The sequence below is a fragment of the Dipodomys merriami genome, unplaced genomic scaffold (genome assembly GCF_024711535.1).
Source record: "Dipodomys merriami isolate MVZ:Mamm:240054 unplaced genomic scaffold, mDipMer1.0.p SCAF_2, whole genome shotgun sequence".
NCBI classification, from domain to species: domain Eukaryota; kingdom Metazoa; phylum Chordata; class Mammalia; order Rodentia; family Heteromyidae; genus Dipodomys; species Dipodomys merriami.
Window position 1 is genome coordinate 80758781 of NW_027203381.1, and position 17658 is coordinate 80776438.

The 17658-nt window shown below is 39.5% G+C and overlaps 1 protein-coding gene across 1 annotated transcript; it reads right to left on the reverse strand.

The window, feature by feature from the left end:
* Positions 1–6454: 6454 nt before the first annotated feature.
* On the reverse strand, positions 6455–16771 carry Abhd10 (abhydrolase domain containing 10, depalmitoylase). Its single transcript, XM_070030265.1, has 5 exons — positions 16601–16771; positions 14982–15165; positions 10204–10315; positions 9693–9830; positions 6455–7121 (listed from the first exon to the last, which is right to left on the reverse strand). Exons 1-5 carry the CDS (start codon positions 16743–16745, stop codon positions 6777–6779), a joined length of 924 nt encoding a protein of 307 aa, XP_069886366.1. The 5' UTR covers positions 16746–16771; the 3' UTR covers positions 6455–6776.
* Positions 16772–17658: the final 887 nt, after the last annotated feature.

Below are 17658 nucleotides of genomic sequence, written 5' to 3' on the forward strand. Positions count from 1 at the left end.
GTGAAGAGGGCCCGAGGGAAGGTCCATTCTGCTGTGTCCATCTGTTCCTAGGAGCCAAGGCCCTTTCCCCACTTCTGTCCTTTAGTGCCAATTGTCTGGTGGGACAGGATGGGGTGGGGGGAGGAGGAGCCAAGACTGCAATCATTTATTTAGCTGTCAGCTCAACTTCATCCAGAACCTTTTTTTTCTTTTTTTGGTCTGTGCCTATACCTGGCATCGAACTCATGGCCTGTGTGTTGTCCCTTACCTTTTTTGCTTAAGGCTGGTGTCCACTTGAGCCAAACCTTCACTTTTGGCTTTGAGGTTAATTGGAGATGAGAATCTCATGTACTTTCCTGCCTGGGATGGTTTAGAAGTGCAATCCTCAGATGAGTGTCTGGAGTGGTTAGGATTACAGGTGTGAACCCCGGGCACCTGGCTGTTGGGTGCTATTCTTGAGAAGACCCAGGTATTTGTTCCTTGGTTCATTCCTTCATTCAAGAAATACTTACTGGGTGCTTAACTGGACTGTAGATTGATTGATAGATAGCTCTAGTTTGGATTGATAAATCAGCTACAGCACATTCGATAAAGCAACTCAAGTACAAGCAATGGTATCATCACTCTTGTGAGAATCTGATTGGAAACCATGCAGGAAAAGACTCTTGGAATATATTGAGAAAAATGTTCTGCCTGCTGTAACCAGGACTAATGAAACTTTATTTAGTAGATATGTTTCCATGAGAAAATATTTGGTAGTCAATTGTTGAAAACCTGAGAGAACTCTGTGAAAGGCACAGGTTATGAGAGGACAAAGAGCCTTTGGAGAACAGAAACTTCAGAAAAAGCTACTTCTTGCGCAGCTAATGCAGGTCTTGATACTGCCTGGAATCTCACTTTGACATTTTGAGAACTCAGAGACTGCAGAGATTTGGGGGTTGGAAGGAGAGTTGGGAGCAGGGGGATATTCAGCAGAATTATGCTGCTGCTACTCACTAGTGAGTCTTGAGTAGCAGCAAGGTTAATTCTGACCTGGGACTCAGAACAAAGGCTAGTGACAAAATCATGTATCTTTAGCTCCATGGGTGGAGAAAGATGCACATTTGCCTTCCTTCCCAGTCTAACAGAATAGCTGGTATGCTACAAGTGAATAAGTGAACCAGTGGTTCTGCAGAGGATACAGTGGCAAAGAGGGGCCACAAAGAACAGAATTTAGGAGGAAGCCTTTGGAGAATAAACACTTCATATCTTGGAGGGAAGAATTGTAACAATGCAGATTGGCTTAATTGCCTATTAACAGGACAACTAGTTTCAACTACTGAGAGAGGGGGCAGTACAGACTGCATTTGTTGCCTGTTAGTGATAAGGCAAGCTTCCCACCCTCAATTTTATTTTTCCCCAAAAGTCTATGTTTGTGAGATAGGGAACATGGTAACTTGATTTTGCAGGAAAATTAAAGTTATAAACAATAAATGCCAACCAGATTGTCATGATAGGACTAGAGGAAAAGGTTAAGGAATTGAGGGAAACATTTTTAAGTGCTATTATTTTATTGAAAAATAAATTGTTGTCTGTCAGGTAGATGGGTGAAGCAGAAAGGCTGTGGGTTGCTGTTGGCAATAACAACTTATTTGAACATATCAGCAATGTGTAGGCCAAAAGGAGAAAGAAATGAAGCTGGAACATCAGGTTCAGATCATAAAAAAGCGTGCTTGTAAAAATCTATGGTTAAATTTTCAGGTTTGAGGATGTTATTAAATTCAGAATTAGCAAATGAATTATATGAACTTACTCTCAAATAAAGCATATTACAAATATTAACTTTTTTTCTTTTTGGGTCCGGTCGTGGGGCCTGAACTCTGGGCCTGGGCGCTGTCCCTCAGCTCTTCAGCTCAAGGCTAGCGCTCTACCACTTGAGCGACAGCGCCACTTCCAGCTTTTTTCTTTTTTTGTTTATGGGGTGCTGAAGAATCGAACCCAGGGCCTCAGGCATGCAAGACAAGTGCTCTACCACTGAGCCACCTTCCCAGCCCAAACATTAACACTCTTAATTCAAAGGTTTAATACTAAAAGGTTACTCAAGGTTAAATATAAAGAGTAAATTGCTTTCCATTTTGCTCTTTTCCATTTACTTATTTTGAGGCTATTTGTACTAACAGTCTCTATATGGTATAAATACTATGCACTTGTGTAGTGCTGCCCATTTCTTCCTAGCTTGGTATTCAGAGGTTATGGTGGTAGTTTAAAACCAGCCATGTTGCGAGATATTCATGCCACTGACACCAGTAAGGACTAATATGGATGGTTAAACATCTTCCAGCCTTAGACAGACATATATCATGCAGAAGAGTTTGAGATTTTCCATTGAAGAAAACATCAGCTCTTATTTGAATAAAGGAGATGGTCAGAGTGACTCACAGTTTGATTGGTAATAGAAGTAGTGGTGGTGCCATTTATTGCAAAAGGACTCATAGATAGGGTGGTATATAAAAAGGAAAGATAATAAGACTTGGATTTAACACACTTGGAAGGCCTTTGGTCTACTTGAGTTCACTCGACAGTTTTATGAGCCTGGCACTCAGAAGAGACATCTAGATGGCAGAGTAGACGAATCACTCACATGTAGGTAGTAGTTAAAACCATAAATTGTGTAAATATTGTTCAAGGTAAACACATAACATTAGAAGACTGCTAGGGCCCAAACTCAAGGGAGTATTATTATTACAAGTTGGCCAAGAAGAAGAAGCCCTCAAAGAAATTCATAGCATGTCAGGATGTCTGTAGATACTGTGGTCAAAACAAAGCTCCTAACCTCAAACAGGTTTTGAGACAAGGATGACAAATAAGCTGAGAATTACAGTGCAGTACATTCTATCAAAAAGCTATGGATACAGTGCTGTGAAAGCACAATGTTTGTGTTCAAACTTCCTGGAAAAAGGAAGATGGGTTCAGTCAGGAAGGGTTGCAGAAAAACCAACGGTTTAGAGAACTAGATCTTCTTCAGTGCAGACCAAAAACAAACTTTTTTTGTACCACTCCTGGGGCTTGAAGTCAAGAGGGCCTGGGCACTGTCCTTGAGCACTTTTGCTTAAGGCAGCACTCTACCAACTTGAGCCACTGTGACACTTGAGGCTTTTTGCTGGTTAATTGGAGATAAGAGTCCCACACTTTCCTGCCAGGTCTGGCTTTGAATTACAATCCTCAGATCTAAGCCTCCTGAGTAGGTAGGCTTATAGGCAGGAGCTAGCAGTGCCTTGACCTGCTGTTTTTAATAGAAGAAATTTGGAGCTATCAGCAAAAATATGAAAACCCATGGAAAAGAAAAGAAAGGTATCTTCCCTAAAATGTACATTTGGTTAAAAACATTTTTCTAGATATTCTAGAATTATACCAAAAACATTTCATTTTTTTCATAATCAACTTATGCGCACTACAAGATTGTTCCTAGTTACTTTTAGCGATCCTAAAAAGTTACAGTTACACATTCTACAGCTGAGGGTCCAACTGCAGATCAAGATTAGGAAAAAGAACATGTATAGGCTTTTCTCCTAGTTACTGTAACCTAAACATATTATACATATAGGTGTAATATATATGTATTACCTATAATGTGTTATATATATATAAAACATAGGACTTGAAACCTTATTAGAGGGTGTGCATTGGTTATATGCAAATACGACGCCATTTTATATAAGGAACTTGAGCATCACTGGTATTGTCGGGTCACTGTAATCAATCCCTCTGAAGTTATGGAGAAGTACTTGTAGCTAAATTTCACAGACCTTTTTTTTCCTCCACAAAATTAGAGTTTCATTTTTATTTTTTAATTATTCCAAGTTTAATGAACAATTTGACATAATTGAGAGTTCGAGAATTAAGTCTCACCAGTTTAATCTTGTTTGGAATTTGTACTGCAATCTCTATAAAGCCAAACTCTAAAACAGGTATTTTTTTTAAAAAACAGGTATTATTAAGATCTGCTTTTAAAAAAGAAAACATCACTCTGAACATGCCGTAAAACTAACACATTCTAATTTGGGATCTTCATGCGGGATCTTCATGCTATGAAAAATCAAATCTAGTTTAGCTTTAGCTCTTATTTTCTTGCTTACTCTTCCCATTCCTGTAACACCAAAGGCTGTTTCATCATCTCTTAGTGGATTGTGCTCTACACAAAATAAAATTCAAGCAAAAAAAGTAGCACCTAAATGTGTGATGATGTTTAATCCTTATTTCAATAATCTAGGTTTATATTATACCACCTGATAGATGAGGAAAACGAGGTTCAACGAGGTTAAGTAAATTGCTTAGTCACAGAGCTAGGAAATGGTGCAGCAGGATTCAACCCCAAACTCCACTGCTTGCCCTTACCTGATAGGCTGTACTGTCTCTCCATATATACCATGACTCTCTAATCTTACATTTTATAGTTATGCTTAGCCCCAGAAAACTCATGGACAGGGACCCTTGGCTCTTCATTTTCCTATGCTTACACTAATGTCTGGCCAAAGCATGTTCTTAAATGTACCCATGGATTACTTTATCTTATTTTCTCAAGTGTAAAAGATAACCCCAAAATTGTAGCTTAATTCTATCTGTAAACAATTAATCTGCATCCTCTAGACATTCCGTAGAACCATTCCACCCCACTCCCAGGTTCAAAGATTAGCTAGGATTTGGGACTTGGCACTCAGCATACAGTTCTACTCAATGCTGATTTACTACAGTTTAAGTCCACAGTGAAGTCATCAAAAGAAAAGGTAACATGGGGTAAAGTCCAGGGAAACTCAGTGAAAGCCTCCAAGAATCCTTTCCCAATGGAGTCACATAGGCTGAACTCAGCTCCCTCAACAATGGGCTGTAACCACACATCTGAAATGTTGTCTACCAGGGAAGCTTGCTGGTCAAGCCAAGGCTTCTCAGTAGGAGCTAGCCAAATCTCTGGTGCCTAACAACACTTTGAGGTCCCAGAAGAAAAGCATGTATTTAATACAAACCACATTTTGAATAATTAGGCACCACTCTGGGAATGGTGGAAGCTCCATGAAATCCAAGTTCTCAGGAAGCCAAGAGCCAACAAAGTAAGTTCCTAAGGATTATCAGTCATCCTTTTATAATGTTTTCCTGCATAAAAATTTTAACACCTTTTCTTCAATGCTTGTAAACACTTCAATTCGAAAATTATCCTTTGAACCAGGTTTACTATTTGCTGGCTTTTTCATTAATGAGTTAAATAAATCTTTGATACATGCACATTTTATATGAGTCATGCTGTCAATTTAATTAAAATTTTAGTTTGACATTGCCCAAGTAAGATAAAGTCCAGCTAAAATGAATAGCTAGAAAAATACCAATTCATTAATATCAAGGCTGTCTACTTAAAAAAAACAAACTCATTGTAGTTATGAAAAAAAAAAGGAAGAAGAAAAAAGTACCTTTGGTAGCATATATCCACAATCTTAGATACTTGGGTAGCAGAGACAGAACAGCAGTTCAAGGCCAGCTTAGGCAAAAACACTAAGACTCTATCTTAAAAAACAAACTGGATGTGGGTGCATGCCTGTAATCCCAGCTACCCAGGAGGCAGAGATAGGAAGATTGAAGTGGAAGTCCAGCCCCAGATAAGACTTCTCTGAAAATCAAACTAAAGCAAAAAAATATTTAGGGTATGGCTTAAGCAGTATAGCACTTAACTAGCAAGTGCTGCTTTCAAAGCCAAGTACTGCCAAAACACACACACACACACACACACACACACACACACACACACACACACACACACACACACACACACACACACACACACACACACACACACACACACACACACACACACACACACACACACACACACACACACACACACACACCTCCCTTACACATTAATACTAATCTTTATATTTCCTTACTGACTTTTAATAATTCAGAAAGCCCTGTAATTGAAATGGATATTTCACTTGGATATTTGTACTTCAGTACAGACTTGTAAAAAAATATTTTTATAAGCAGGTAATAATAAAGAATATCAATTTCTCATTAGTCTTACCGATGATATAAAACGTCACATCATTAAGTGAATTTGCAGCTGGGAGTAGGCCTGTACTCTCCTTATTTGGGAGGGCGAGGCAGGACGAGCGCAGGTTTGAAGTCAGCCTCATCTATATAACAAGTTCAAGATGAGTCAGATCAACACTGTGATACCCTATTCCAGGGAAAACGATGAATGCAGCAATTAAACATATGATATACAGGCCAAAATTCATAAATATCTCCTCCATATTACTGTAAGAATGTGTAAGCCTTTAATGAAGTCAAACCTTAATTCTGTTTTAATATCCTTACTTCCTTTATTATTCTTCATATTTTTCTATTTATTTCAAATTTCAAAAATTTCTTACTCAATTTTGTGAGACGCTTTTTCAAGTCAGAAGTGGCTGCAAATTTCCATATACAATAGTGCTGAACAAAAAGAAAATATTAAAGCTTTATTGTAATTCTAAAGAGGAGAGAACACAAAGGATGACAAAAGTTAACATATGAATAAGATAAACATGTCCTGTGTTTTAAAAAAAGGAAATGTTTTAATGGAAAAAAAATATCAAAAATTGCAGGAGAAAATTTTCCCAACAGCAGCCACAGTAGCAGGTACTGTCATTTCATTTGTATTTCCTGTGCAGAGACATCATTAAATAAATACTTATATTTACAAAATAGAAGTGAGAAGAAAAAGCCTTGTGAGGGTCCTTGTTAGCCCTCTCTTCTGGACACATTACACACCAACTGAAAATGGGCTTCTATTGTGGCATGGATGAGAGCTTCTCAATTAAATCGTCAATCGTGTACACAAGAAGTTGAATGTCTGCCTTTTCCTTCATTTCATGATCACTGTGTTTCCTGAGGATGACATCGACATCTGTGCTAAGTAGTCGGTCAGCAACCTGCATGGACGTATGCCAAGGGATTACGTCATCCATCATGCCATGGAGCAATCTTACAGGACAGTGCACGGGAATAGGGCTGTGTAACAAGCAGTGGTGCTCTGCTTCCTTAATGAAACTGTACTGAATGTGATGATATCCTTCTTCAGTGTATTTTGATGGCATGGACCAAACACCTTTCATCTCAACTTCCTTTTGTACCTGTAGAGAAAATATGTGTGAAAACTGCAAAGCATGTACACATGGTGAACACACGATAATTCTTTTGTTTTTATCTGCACTGGTACTGGGGCTTGAACTCTGGGCCTGTATTCTCATAGTCTTTTTTTAAAAAATACGTTTCTTATTGTAAAAATACTATACAGAGGGGTTACAGTTACATGAGCAAGGTAATGAGTACATTTCCTATCAAGAATTGTTACCTCCTCCTTACTCTCATAGTCTTTTTTCTTTTTTTTTTTTTTTTTTTTTTTGGGTCCAGTCGTGGGGCCTGAACTCTGAGCCTGAGTGCTGTCCCTCAGCTCTTCAGCTCAAGGCTAGCACTCCAGCGCCACTTCCGGCTTTTTTCTTTTTTCTTATGTGGTGCTGAGGAATCGAACCCAGGGCCTCGTGTATGCAAGGCAAGCACTCTACCACTGAGCCACATTCCCAGCCCCTCTCATAGTCTTAAATAGTCAAAAAGCAGCCCTTGAATAAGAGGGAAGAATAACAAAAATACAATAATAATAATTCTAAAAAATTATATGAGCAAAGTACTTAACACATACATCTCACTACAGGCTGGGAATAATGCCATTATTCCATTTTTATAAACAAATATATTGAGGTTTAGAGAAGTTATGTATCATGTATGGCTAGGAATCTAACAGGTTTGTCTAACTTTATCAAAGGGCCCCTTAAATCAGATGTCACTTACCTAAAAGGGAAATGGAAAGAAAAGTACATTCATTAAAATCAACTCTTAGAATAAAAGTTGTTAAGATTTCAAAGTAATAAAAAAAAATTGAATTATCTAAAATGGGTATAGGGTGGAATGAAACTCAAGCATAGACATGAAAATGAAAAAAATATGAGAAGGGTTATTCATGCTCACATTCCTATATACTAAACATGTACAATGTTTACCATTTAGGCTCCTAGAAGTGGTAAGAAAAAGGTGCGTTTTTTTTTTGTTTTGGGTAATAGATATTTCAAATACATCCTGAAAACTGAACAGTAATATAATTTCTAACTTACTCCCTTAAAAAGAAACATTACAGAACTAAGATCCTTTAAGAATTCCTATTATTCAGAATAAAATGTATTTGTTCTCATTTTTTTCTATAAAAACACTTCCTTAGTAACACAGAGAAAACATGGAAAACACAAAGTATACTAAATTTATCCATATTCCTACCTCAAGTGAATAACTATCAACTCTCTCTAGATAGATAGAGAAATTTTCTTTTTCCTTTTATTTTTTTGCCAATCCTGGGGCTTGAATCTTGAGCCTGGGTGCTGCTATTCCTGAAATCTTTTTGCTCAAAGCTAGCACTCTACTGCTTGAGCCAAGTGCCACTTCCATATTTTTCTGTGATTAGTTGGAGGTAAGAGTTTCACAGACTTTCCTGCCCAGTCTGGCTTCGAACCGTGATCCTGAGACTGCAGCTTCCTGAGTAGTTAGAACTACAGGTGTGAGCCACCAGTGCTCAGCTCATTCATATTCTGACTTCTTTCCTTCTTGTATTTTTTTTTATTATTTGGCGTTTATGTGCACGATATATAAAATATATCACCTACTATACATTCATTTAGTTTTTCATGCTGCTCTACTTTTAAAAAATTTTTTTTCATGTGGCCTGAACTCTGGGCCTGGGCACTGTCGCTCAGTTCTTCAGCTCAAGGCTAGCGCTCTACCACTTGAGCCATAGCTCTACTTCTGGCTTTTTCTGCTTATGTGGTGCTAAGGAATTGAATCCAGGGCCTCATGCATGCGAGGCAAGCACTCTACCACTGAGCCACCTTCCCAGCCCTTAATTTTTTATCCAAGTAGACAACATATTTAAATCTATGTCTAATCACAGTGTTTAACAGACTAGTTATCTTTAATGTGTTTCAGAAAGTTTACTTCTATCATGATTACTAATCATAAGAACCTTTTAGAAAGACAAGAATTAGGAGTACCAAAAATTTTAAAAAGCCAACTACATAAGCTAGAAATAACAAGGTTTACAACCTACATGTTAATTCTGATTGGTGATGTCTGCATGGAGGATCTCAAGTTACTTTTGGGCTAAAAATATTGGTTTCACAAATGATTAGTCAATTCTAGCATGGTCATAAGAACAGATACTATTGCCCAGATGCCACAAAGTTAGGACAAGAGATACAAAAGAGATCAAGATGCATGATCCAAACAAGTAAATGTAATTAATAAAGAAAATCTTGCTAATAAAGGAACTGTGGGGCTATGAATATAGTCCTGAAGAAGCATGCACAAGGCCTTGAGTTTGATCTCCAACACTGTAAAACACAACAAACAAAACCCTAAATAAGTTGCAAAGTATGGTTTCATTCATGTGGCTCAAATATTTCAGAGTGATTTGAAGGAACTGTGAAACAAAGGAAACACTAAAACCTGAGGCCAAATAGTTAAAACTGAGCAATGAACCTGTGTTCAAAAAAAAAAAAACAAAAACAGTTAAGAGAGGAGATAAGCTATTATAACATGTCAAAGTAAAGCAGAATGATAGGTGATACACACTAGGATTGCCAAAGTAACTTGTGACTTACCTCAACAGGAAGCTGACGGAACTGTGTCACTAGAGCATCTGTAGCTGTAGCTACACCAATAAGAGCCACAACCTTCTCTGGCCGTGCAACTGCAGCATGAAGCATAAGCCATCCACCAAGACTAGAACCAATTAGAATCTACAAACAAAAACATGCTGTTTTCAAAGGATTATTCTTTTGGTCTGTAAAGTGAATGGGGAACAAAGATGTATGTACATTTTTTTCCCCTATTTTATATATCCATGTAGCTCGGATTTGAATATTCCACACAACATAAAACTCAACTATAACTAATGTTTTGTAAAGTGTCACGTCTATGATACACATAAATTATAAAAATAAAATATGTACAACAGAATGTAAACTGCTGCTTACATTTTGTTAGAAACAGAAAATAACAGAATTTTAACCAGAATTGTTTAATCAAATTGTTAATATTTAAATATTAAATCGATTTTCATATTCAAAGCAATTAAATTACTGGTTGAGTCAGTGATTATCAAAAAGTCACCTGCGGTCCTTTGGCTATATCATCAAGTATAGAAAGCACATCTTTTCTCCATTTCCCCACAGTGCAGTCTTTTAAGTTACCATCTGAATTTCCAACTCCTGAATAGTCAAACCTGAAAAAGGGGAAAATATGTATTTCTATCTAAATCTTTATACAGATGTTTATGTGTTCATTTTTAAAAAAAATTTCAGGGTAATACATTCATTCTTATAATCGTACATTCGTTCGTAAATATAGTAAAACATTAGTCAATATATTTCAGCATTCTCTATTGGTTTACCTTTCACCAGGAGTTTTATTCAAGTTTGTCCAGGGTACAGAACACTGTCTGACCTATTCTATCACCACAGATTTCTCCTCACATCTCTCTCAGTACTTTGGTAAGTCCAGCATCCTTTTGTTTTAGAGACGGAGTTGTGCGATGTAGCTCAGGCTAGCTCAAACTCTCAATCTTTCCCTAAGTTCTAGGATTATAGGCCAATATTTTGATGTAGGTCTTTTGTGTGTGTGTGTATGTGTGGGGTCCTGGGGGTCCAGGGCCTACATGCTGTCCCCTAGCTTCTTTTGTTCAAAGCTCGTGCTCTACCTCTTGAGCCACAGCTTCACTTATGGTTTTTTGGTGGTTAATTGGAAATAAGTGTCTCACACACTTTTTTGCTTGGGCTTGCTTTAAACCACGACACACAGATCTCCACCTCCTGTGTAGCTAGGATAACAGGTGTGAGCCACCGGTGCCAGGCTCTTAGGTATTTGTCTTAAACTCAGACTACATCATAGTTCTCTAATTGCGTCCCCTTGACTCTGACTCCTAATGATTGATAACTGTTCAGTTCTTTCTGAGCATTTTACCAATATGGCATTACCTTTAACTGCTTGTGCCATAGAACATAAAATGTAATGCTTTAGCCTATTGCTTGAGAACATTATCTTATGTGCATCTCACAACGATTTTTGATCAGAGGAAACAACTGCTTCAGCCAAACTGATTAATTTGCACATCTTAAAGTAAGTTCTTTTCTTGTCTCTGTTTCATGCTTCACCACCTTGTTTCCTTTACCTGGAATACCTTCTCCTATCAATCTCTTTTCTAAGATCCTATCTTGAAGCCTTGTGCAAATGCAATTTTTTGAAAGACTTCCCAGAAGAGTTGGAAAAAAAAAAACTTTCCCTATGAAACTTCCACAGCATTCATTTGTTATCACTCATGAGCACTTAATGATATTTTGCTAAGACAGAATAAAAGAGGGAAGGGAAAAGAAAAAGAGGGAAGGGGAGGGAGGGGGAGAAGGAGAGACAGGCAAAAGGGATAGAGAGGGGAAAGGGGGATAGAGACGAGAGAAGACTGAGTATATTTATTCTATAAGATCCTAGAAAGGAAGTAACATTATCAGGAAATAATATCATCTTATTTTTTTCTCTACATTCTTCATAGTAGCTAGGCTTGGAGGCCCACACACCAAGGATTACAATATCCAATAAATGAACAAAATTAGAAGGTAAAAATTAAAAGATTTTGTTTAAATATTGCTTTCTTACGTTTTTACTAATCATTAAGTTTTTAGAGTATATGAGTATAGAATATGAACATAGTATATAAATGCTTCTTCAGACAGAGGGATTTTTTTTTTTATTTTTTTTTTGTCAGTCCTGGGGTTTGAACTCGGCCTGGGTGCTGTCCCTCAGCTCTTCAGCTCAAGGCTAGAGCTCTACCACTTGAACCACAGCACCACTTCCCGTTTCACCTCTTTTCTTGCCCGGGTTGGCTTTGAACTGCAACCCTCAGATCTCATTACAGGCGTGAGCCACCGGTGCTTGGCTCAGAGGGATTTTTTTATGTTGGAAGGAAGAAATTATTTTCTTTAGGTTAAAGTGAAGTGATGTTAGATCCTTAGGAAAGAGAACAAAGCTCCTATTGAGTCTAAAAATCAAATTACTGTTTCCCCCTCAATAAATAGAACTTTGAAAATAGACAAAAGAGGAGAGAGGAGAAAGAGATCAGCTGATTTCCTTTCCTCCTTTTTATGGGCAACTACCTATGACTATTTAGTATAACTACCTTCCAAACAAAAAATACTTACAGAGCTTCTCCAAGAAGGAAAATACATGCATACAACATCAACAATATTTTGGGTTCTGTTCTATAACACTATAATAAAACACATATCACATTCATCAGAAGAATGTTTTGTTTCCAGTGAATAGTAAAGTTATAATTATGCTACCCTGTAGTCTAAGTGTGCAATAGCATTATGTCTACAAAAAGTACATATCTTCATTAAAAAAAAAAAAAACAAAAAACCATGATTGCCGGGTGCCGGCAGCTCGTGTCTGTAATCCTAGCTACTCAGGAGGCTGAAATCTGAGGATCGCACTTCAAAGCCAGCCTGGGCAGGAAAGTCCATGAGACTCTTACCTCCAATTAACCACCAGAAAACCAGAAGTGGCCCTGTGGTTCAAGTAGTAGAGTGCTAGCCTTGAGCTGGAAAGCTGAGGGACAGCACCCAAGCCCAGAGTTCAAGTCCCATGACCGACAAAAAGGCAAACAAAAAATACTATTGCCAAAAATGCTAATCATGATCTGAGGTGCTGGAAATATAGTGCTGACTGCCTGATGTTAGATTGCCAATTCTCAATTTGTTAAGAATTCAGTGTCTGTGTGAGGTGCAATAAAATGAGGTATGCCTGTATAAACTTAGTGATGCTGATGATTTATAAGTTAAAAATTGAACAGTTCACTCTTGCTAAAACTTATTCTAAAGAAAAAAGATAAAAATTTGAAACACATACAGAGCCTAGTACCAGTGGTTCATGCCTATAGTCCTACCTACTCAGGAAGATGAGATCTGAAGGTTAAAGCCAGCCCAGGCAGACAAATCGGAGATAATTATCTCCAAGTAACCAGCAAAAAGCCAGAATTGGAGGTCTGACTTAAGTAGGCTGAAGTGGTACAGTGCCAGCTGTGAGGGAAAAAGCAAAACCAGAGCTCAAAATTCTAAGTTTAAGCTCCAGTACAAACACAAAACATGCATACACACACACTTTTAAGACTTAAATAGTAACACAATTCTATTCTTTTAGTCTCTATCCAGGAACATAGTTCCAATTAAGAAATAATTATGAAAGGATATTGGCCTTATAAATGTGGCTATCTTCAGGAGCTCCAACAAAAATTATATTTTAGGCAAAGTAACAGGATGTTAAACTATTTTCATTTGATTATATGTATCTTTTTTTGTATAATACACTAGTGATTTCATTGTTAAACTCTACATTTCATAACAGTAATCAGTACAAAAGTAAACAGAATGAGGCACCAGGGTCTCATGCCTGTAATATTAGCTTTTCAGAAGACTGAGATCCAGAGGATTGGGACTTGAAACCAATGAAGGCAGAAAGTCTGCAAGATTCCACCCCCAATTAACCTACAAAATGCCAGAATGGAGGTGTGGCTCAAGTGTAGAATATCAGCAATGGGCAAGAAAGTTGAATAAGTACATGAGGCCCTGAGTTTAGCTCTGATGTGATGTGTGTGCAGGCACACACATGCATGTATACATATGCACACACACGCACACACATGCGCGCGCGCACACACACACACACACACACAAACAGATGAATGGGCTGTTAGTACTACAAAGAACTCAGAAGTTAAAATTACCTTTAATTTCCTTTTATTGGATGACAAAATGATATCCAGTGTTTGTCTTGTCAGTTACTAAATTTATTCTAGAGTCCATAATTCTTTTTCTAATATGTATTTTTTATTGTAAAGATTCTGTAGAGAGGGGTTAGTTACATGAGTGAGGTAATGAGTCCACAATTCTTTAATTCCAAAGCCAATTCTGTTTCTATGCTATATAGTGAGTGTGTGTACTTGTGTGTTTATATGTGCCCTACTACTATACTACTATACCCTACTTCCTTCTGGCAAATTAAAACACTAAATAAATGGCTTACAGATAAACCTGCTGAAAAAGTGAACAAGTGGATTTACTAAGAAAAAGTAACTATCAATATGAAAAATTAGGAACTGTCAAATTAAGTTTCAAACACAAACTTCTTATCCTTTATGCTCATATATTTACACAAGGGAGAAGTCAATTACACAACATACCTTTATAGTTTTTAAAAGTACTATATTATCTTTTTTTTTTTGGTTGTGGTGCCTAAACTATGGGCCTGGTGCTGTCCCTGAGCTCTTCAGCTCAAGGCTAGTGCTCTACCACTTGAGCCACAGCACTACTTCCAGCTTACTCTATTATCTTTAAATATATTTTTTGGGGGGGGCATGGTACTGGGGACTGAACCCAGGACCTCTGTGCATGCTAAACATACTCTACCATTGAGCTACACACTCAACCCTAAATACCCCTAAATACACATTTTTAAAAGGTAATAAAATAGTGGTCAAGTAAAGCCTTACAGCTTTATTGGGACCCACAATGTAATTGCAAGAGACTATAACAAATCCAAATAGCATAGGTTTTTATCACATATTTTATGTAAAGATCTTAGCTACCATTTGCTCCCTAACAATATATCACAATATTATTTGGAATAATACTTGTTCCCAGTATTGTCAATGTGGCACAAGGACTTTAAGATATTGTAAAGTTTGCTTTTACAAAGACTTAATCATAAGAATATTTACAAATGATTAAAATAAATTAATCTACAAAAATGCTGGCATTTATTTCACCTGGTTAGAGCAGAAGTAATTCTTCATTGCAAGTCTAACTAGTAGGGATATGTTCTCTGAAATGTATTTTTCCTACCTTATATAGGCGTGACCTACAGATTTGCAAAATTCCTCAATGGCCAATGCTTTTGTACCATTCATAGTAGAAAGATAACCAGGGATGAAGATAATTCCTGGTGTTTTGCCTTTTAAACTCTTGTATGCCAGGTTTGGAAGGTCGGGTCGATTAAGGAAAGAGAGTGATGCCATTTTCCTGCAAGCTAAACAAAGTATACAAAACACAAATTACACTTTGCAAATGGTTTTTGGAAACACAAACATTTTTAGTCTTAGCTTTCTTAACTCTCTGATGTGACAAAGTATTTCCAAACAGGCACTGGTGGCTCATTATTTTAATCCTAGCTACTCAGGAGGCTGAGATCTAAGAACTGCAGTTTGAACCCAGCTCAGGCAGAAAGAGAGGCAGACACTTAACTTCAATTTTAACCAGCAAAAATCTGCAAATGGAGGTGTAGTTCAAGTGGTAGAGTGCCAGCCATTGGGATGGGGAGGGGGGGTAAAAAGCTGAGCAAGAGCTCAAGGTCTGTGGAGTTAAATCCCCAGTACCAGCACCTAGATTTTTTTTAAAATTCATTTGACAGGAAAACCAAAACAGACTCCGTTGACATTCAGATTTAACACAACAGTGTTAACCCTGTTGTCTTGTTTTGTGGGATTGCCTTTTTTGCTTTATAATGTTTCAGGAATTTCATATCCTCTCCTTTTTGGAACCTGGGGAGAGGGGTTTGTTCTTCCTTGGGGAAATTATTTCAAAGAAGTGCTGACCCCTTTTACTACTGATTCCCACTCACCTATGAAATTACAAGCCATGGTAACAGACTCAAACTTTTACATCAACTGGGAAGGATCAACGAGCAACCGCTTTACAAATAACTTCTCATAGCTTGTAGCAGCATGGAGACAAGGTCTCCCAATACCATTCCAAGCACCACGCGTTTGACAGCTGTGTGCGCAAAACACCGAAAAGTATGATCCCAAGATTAACTACTACACATTCAGAGAGAAATCATTTACGTAGAGAAGATTCTGATTTGGGTCCCCATTTGAATTTCCTTTGTAAGAGTCATGACTATACTTTGTTGGTTTTTTTTTTTTTTTTCGGTAGAAAGCATGCGTTCTGTAATTCCAGTTACTAGGGGCAGGGCGGGGGGTGGCGGTTGATGAAGAGCCTCAAGGGGTGGTGGTGGTGGAATCCACGGCCGAGGGCAAGCCTGGAAAACGAAACCACAGAGGGCCTGGTGGTCGCTCCAGGGTGGAGCGCTGGCAGTCCCGAAGTTTAAAGCCCGGTATCCCCGAGGCAGGGGCGGGGAGAGAGGTGACAGGGCCCCAAAGCGGGGCTCAGGTCGTCGGCTTCCGTCCCTCGGACAGGCCCAGGCCCGCGACGGGAGCCATTGGGCCGACTCCGCGCAGGAACCGCGCGTCGCTGCCGAGGGCAGCGGGCGGAGCGCCACGGACGCCCGGCCCGGCCTTCCGGAACTCCGGAGGCGCCCTGCGCCAGGAGCCCCGACGCCGCGGGCAGCGGGGAAGGCAAGGCAGCTTTCCGAGGGCAGCGCCCGGGGCGGACGGGACGCCCGGGGCGGGCGGGACGTGGGGCGCCGCAGCCAGCGCCCCGCGCTCCAGCCACGCCACACTGACCTGGCAGCCGAGGCGGCGCCCGCTGGGGCTTCCGAGCCAGGAGCGTGCCCACATTACCGTGGGGGACGAGAGACGCGAAGACCCGGCCCCAGCTCCGACACGGAACCCAACCCACGGCGGCCGCCGACAGGCCCACGCCCGCCATCTTCCCGGCAGCCCTCGCGTCCCTCACCCGGCGACGAAGGCGCCGGTCGCAGAGCTTCAAGAATGCGCATGCGTCGCCCGCTGGGGGGCGGGGCTTTCCCAATGCGTCAGCGTTCCAGGCGCGTGCGCGTGCGCGTGCGCTGCAGCGCGCGCTTGCTGGTTCTGGGGTGGTTGAAGCTGTACTTTTCAATGGTTATTAAGTCGTTATACAAAGGAGTAACAGTTCCGTCAGGCACGTTAGGCGCACAAGGCTTCTCGGTCAATGTCGCCTTTCCTTTCTCCTACGTGGAACACCAGCTCATCATCTGGAAGGCTCTCCCGCAGAAGCGGGGATCCAGGCGTGCTCAGTCCCAGCGCCAGTGACTCCCACTTTTAACCTGTACTGGAAATGCTTCCAAGATCTGCCCTTTGTAAGGGCTGACCTTCCTATCTGGAGTGGAATCAGGTGTTCTCCACTCCCCAGTTTGTGTTCTAGTTGCTTCTGTGACCTACTTTTTTTCTTTTTTTCTTTGTCGGTTGTGGAGCCTGAACTCTTGGGTCCTGGGCGCTTTACCACTTGAGCCACAGCACTTCTGGCTTTATCTGTTTATGTGGTACTGAGAAATCGAACCCAGGGCCTCATGCGTGCAAGGCAAGCTCTCTACCACTGAGCCACCTTCCCAGCCCGAGGGCCCTACCATTGAATTCTGAGACTATTCTGACTTTTGCTTCTTGCAATATGCAGTAGGTAAATTATACATTATATGAACTTTAGGAGATTATTATACAATCTGGGAATCAAAGAGACCTTTGCTTTCCAAAAGTGTCAAAGAAAAAAAATTACACTTGACTATAAGAATTTAAACATTTCAATGGCAAAAGTCAATGTAAAACAAGAACCTGGGAAAGCACACAAGACAGCATGCATGCATTAA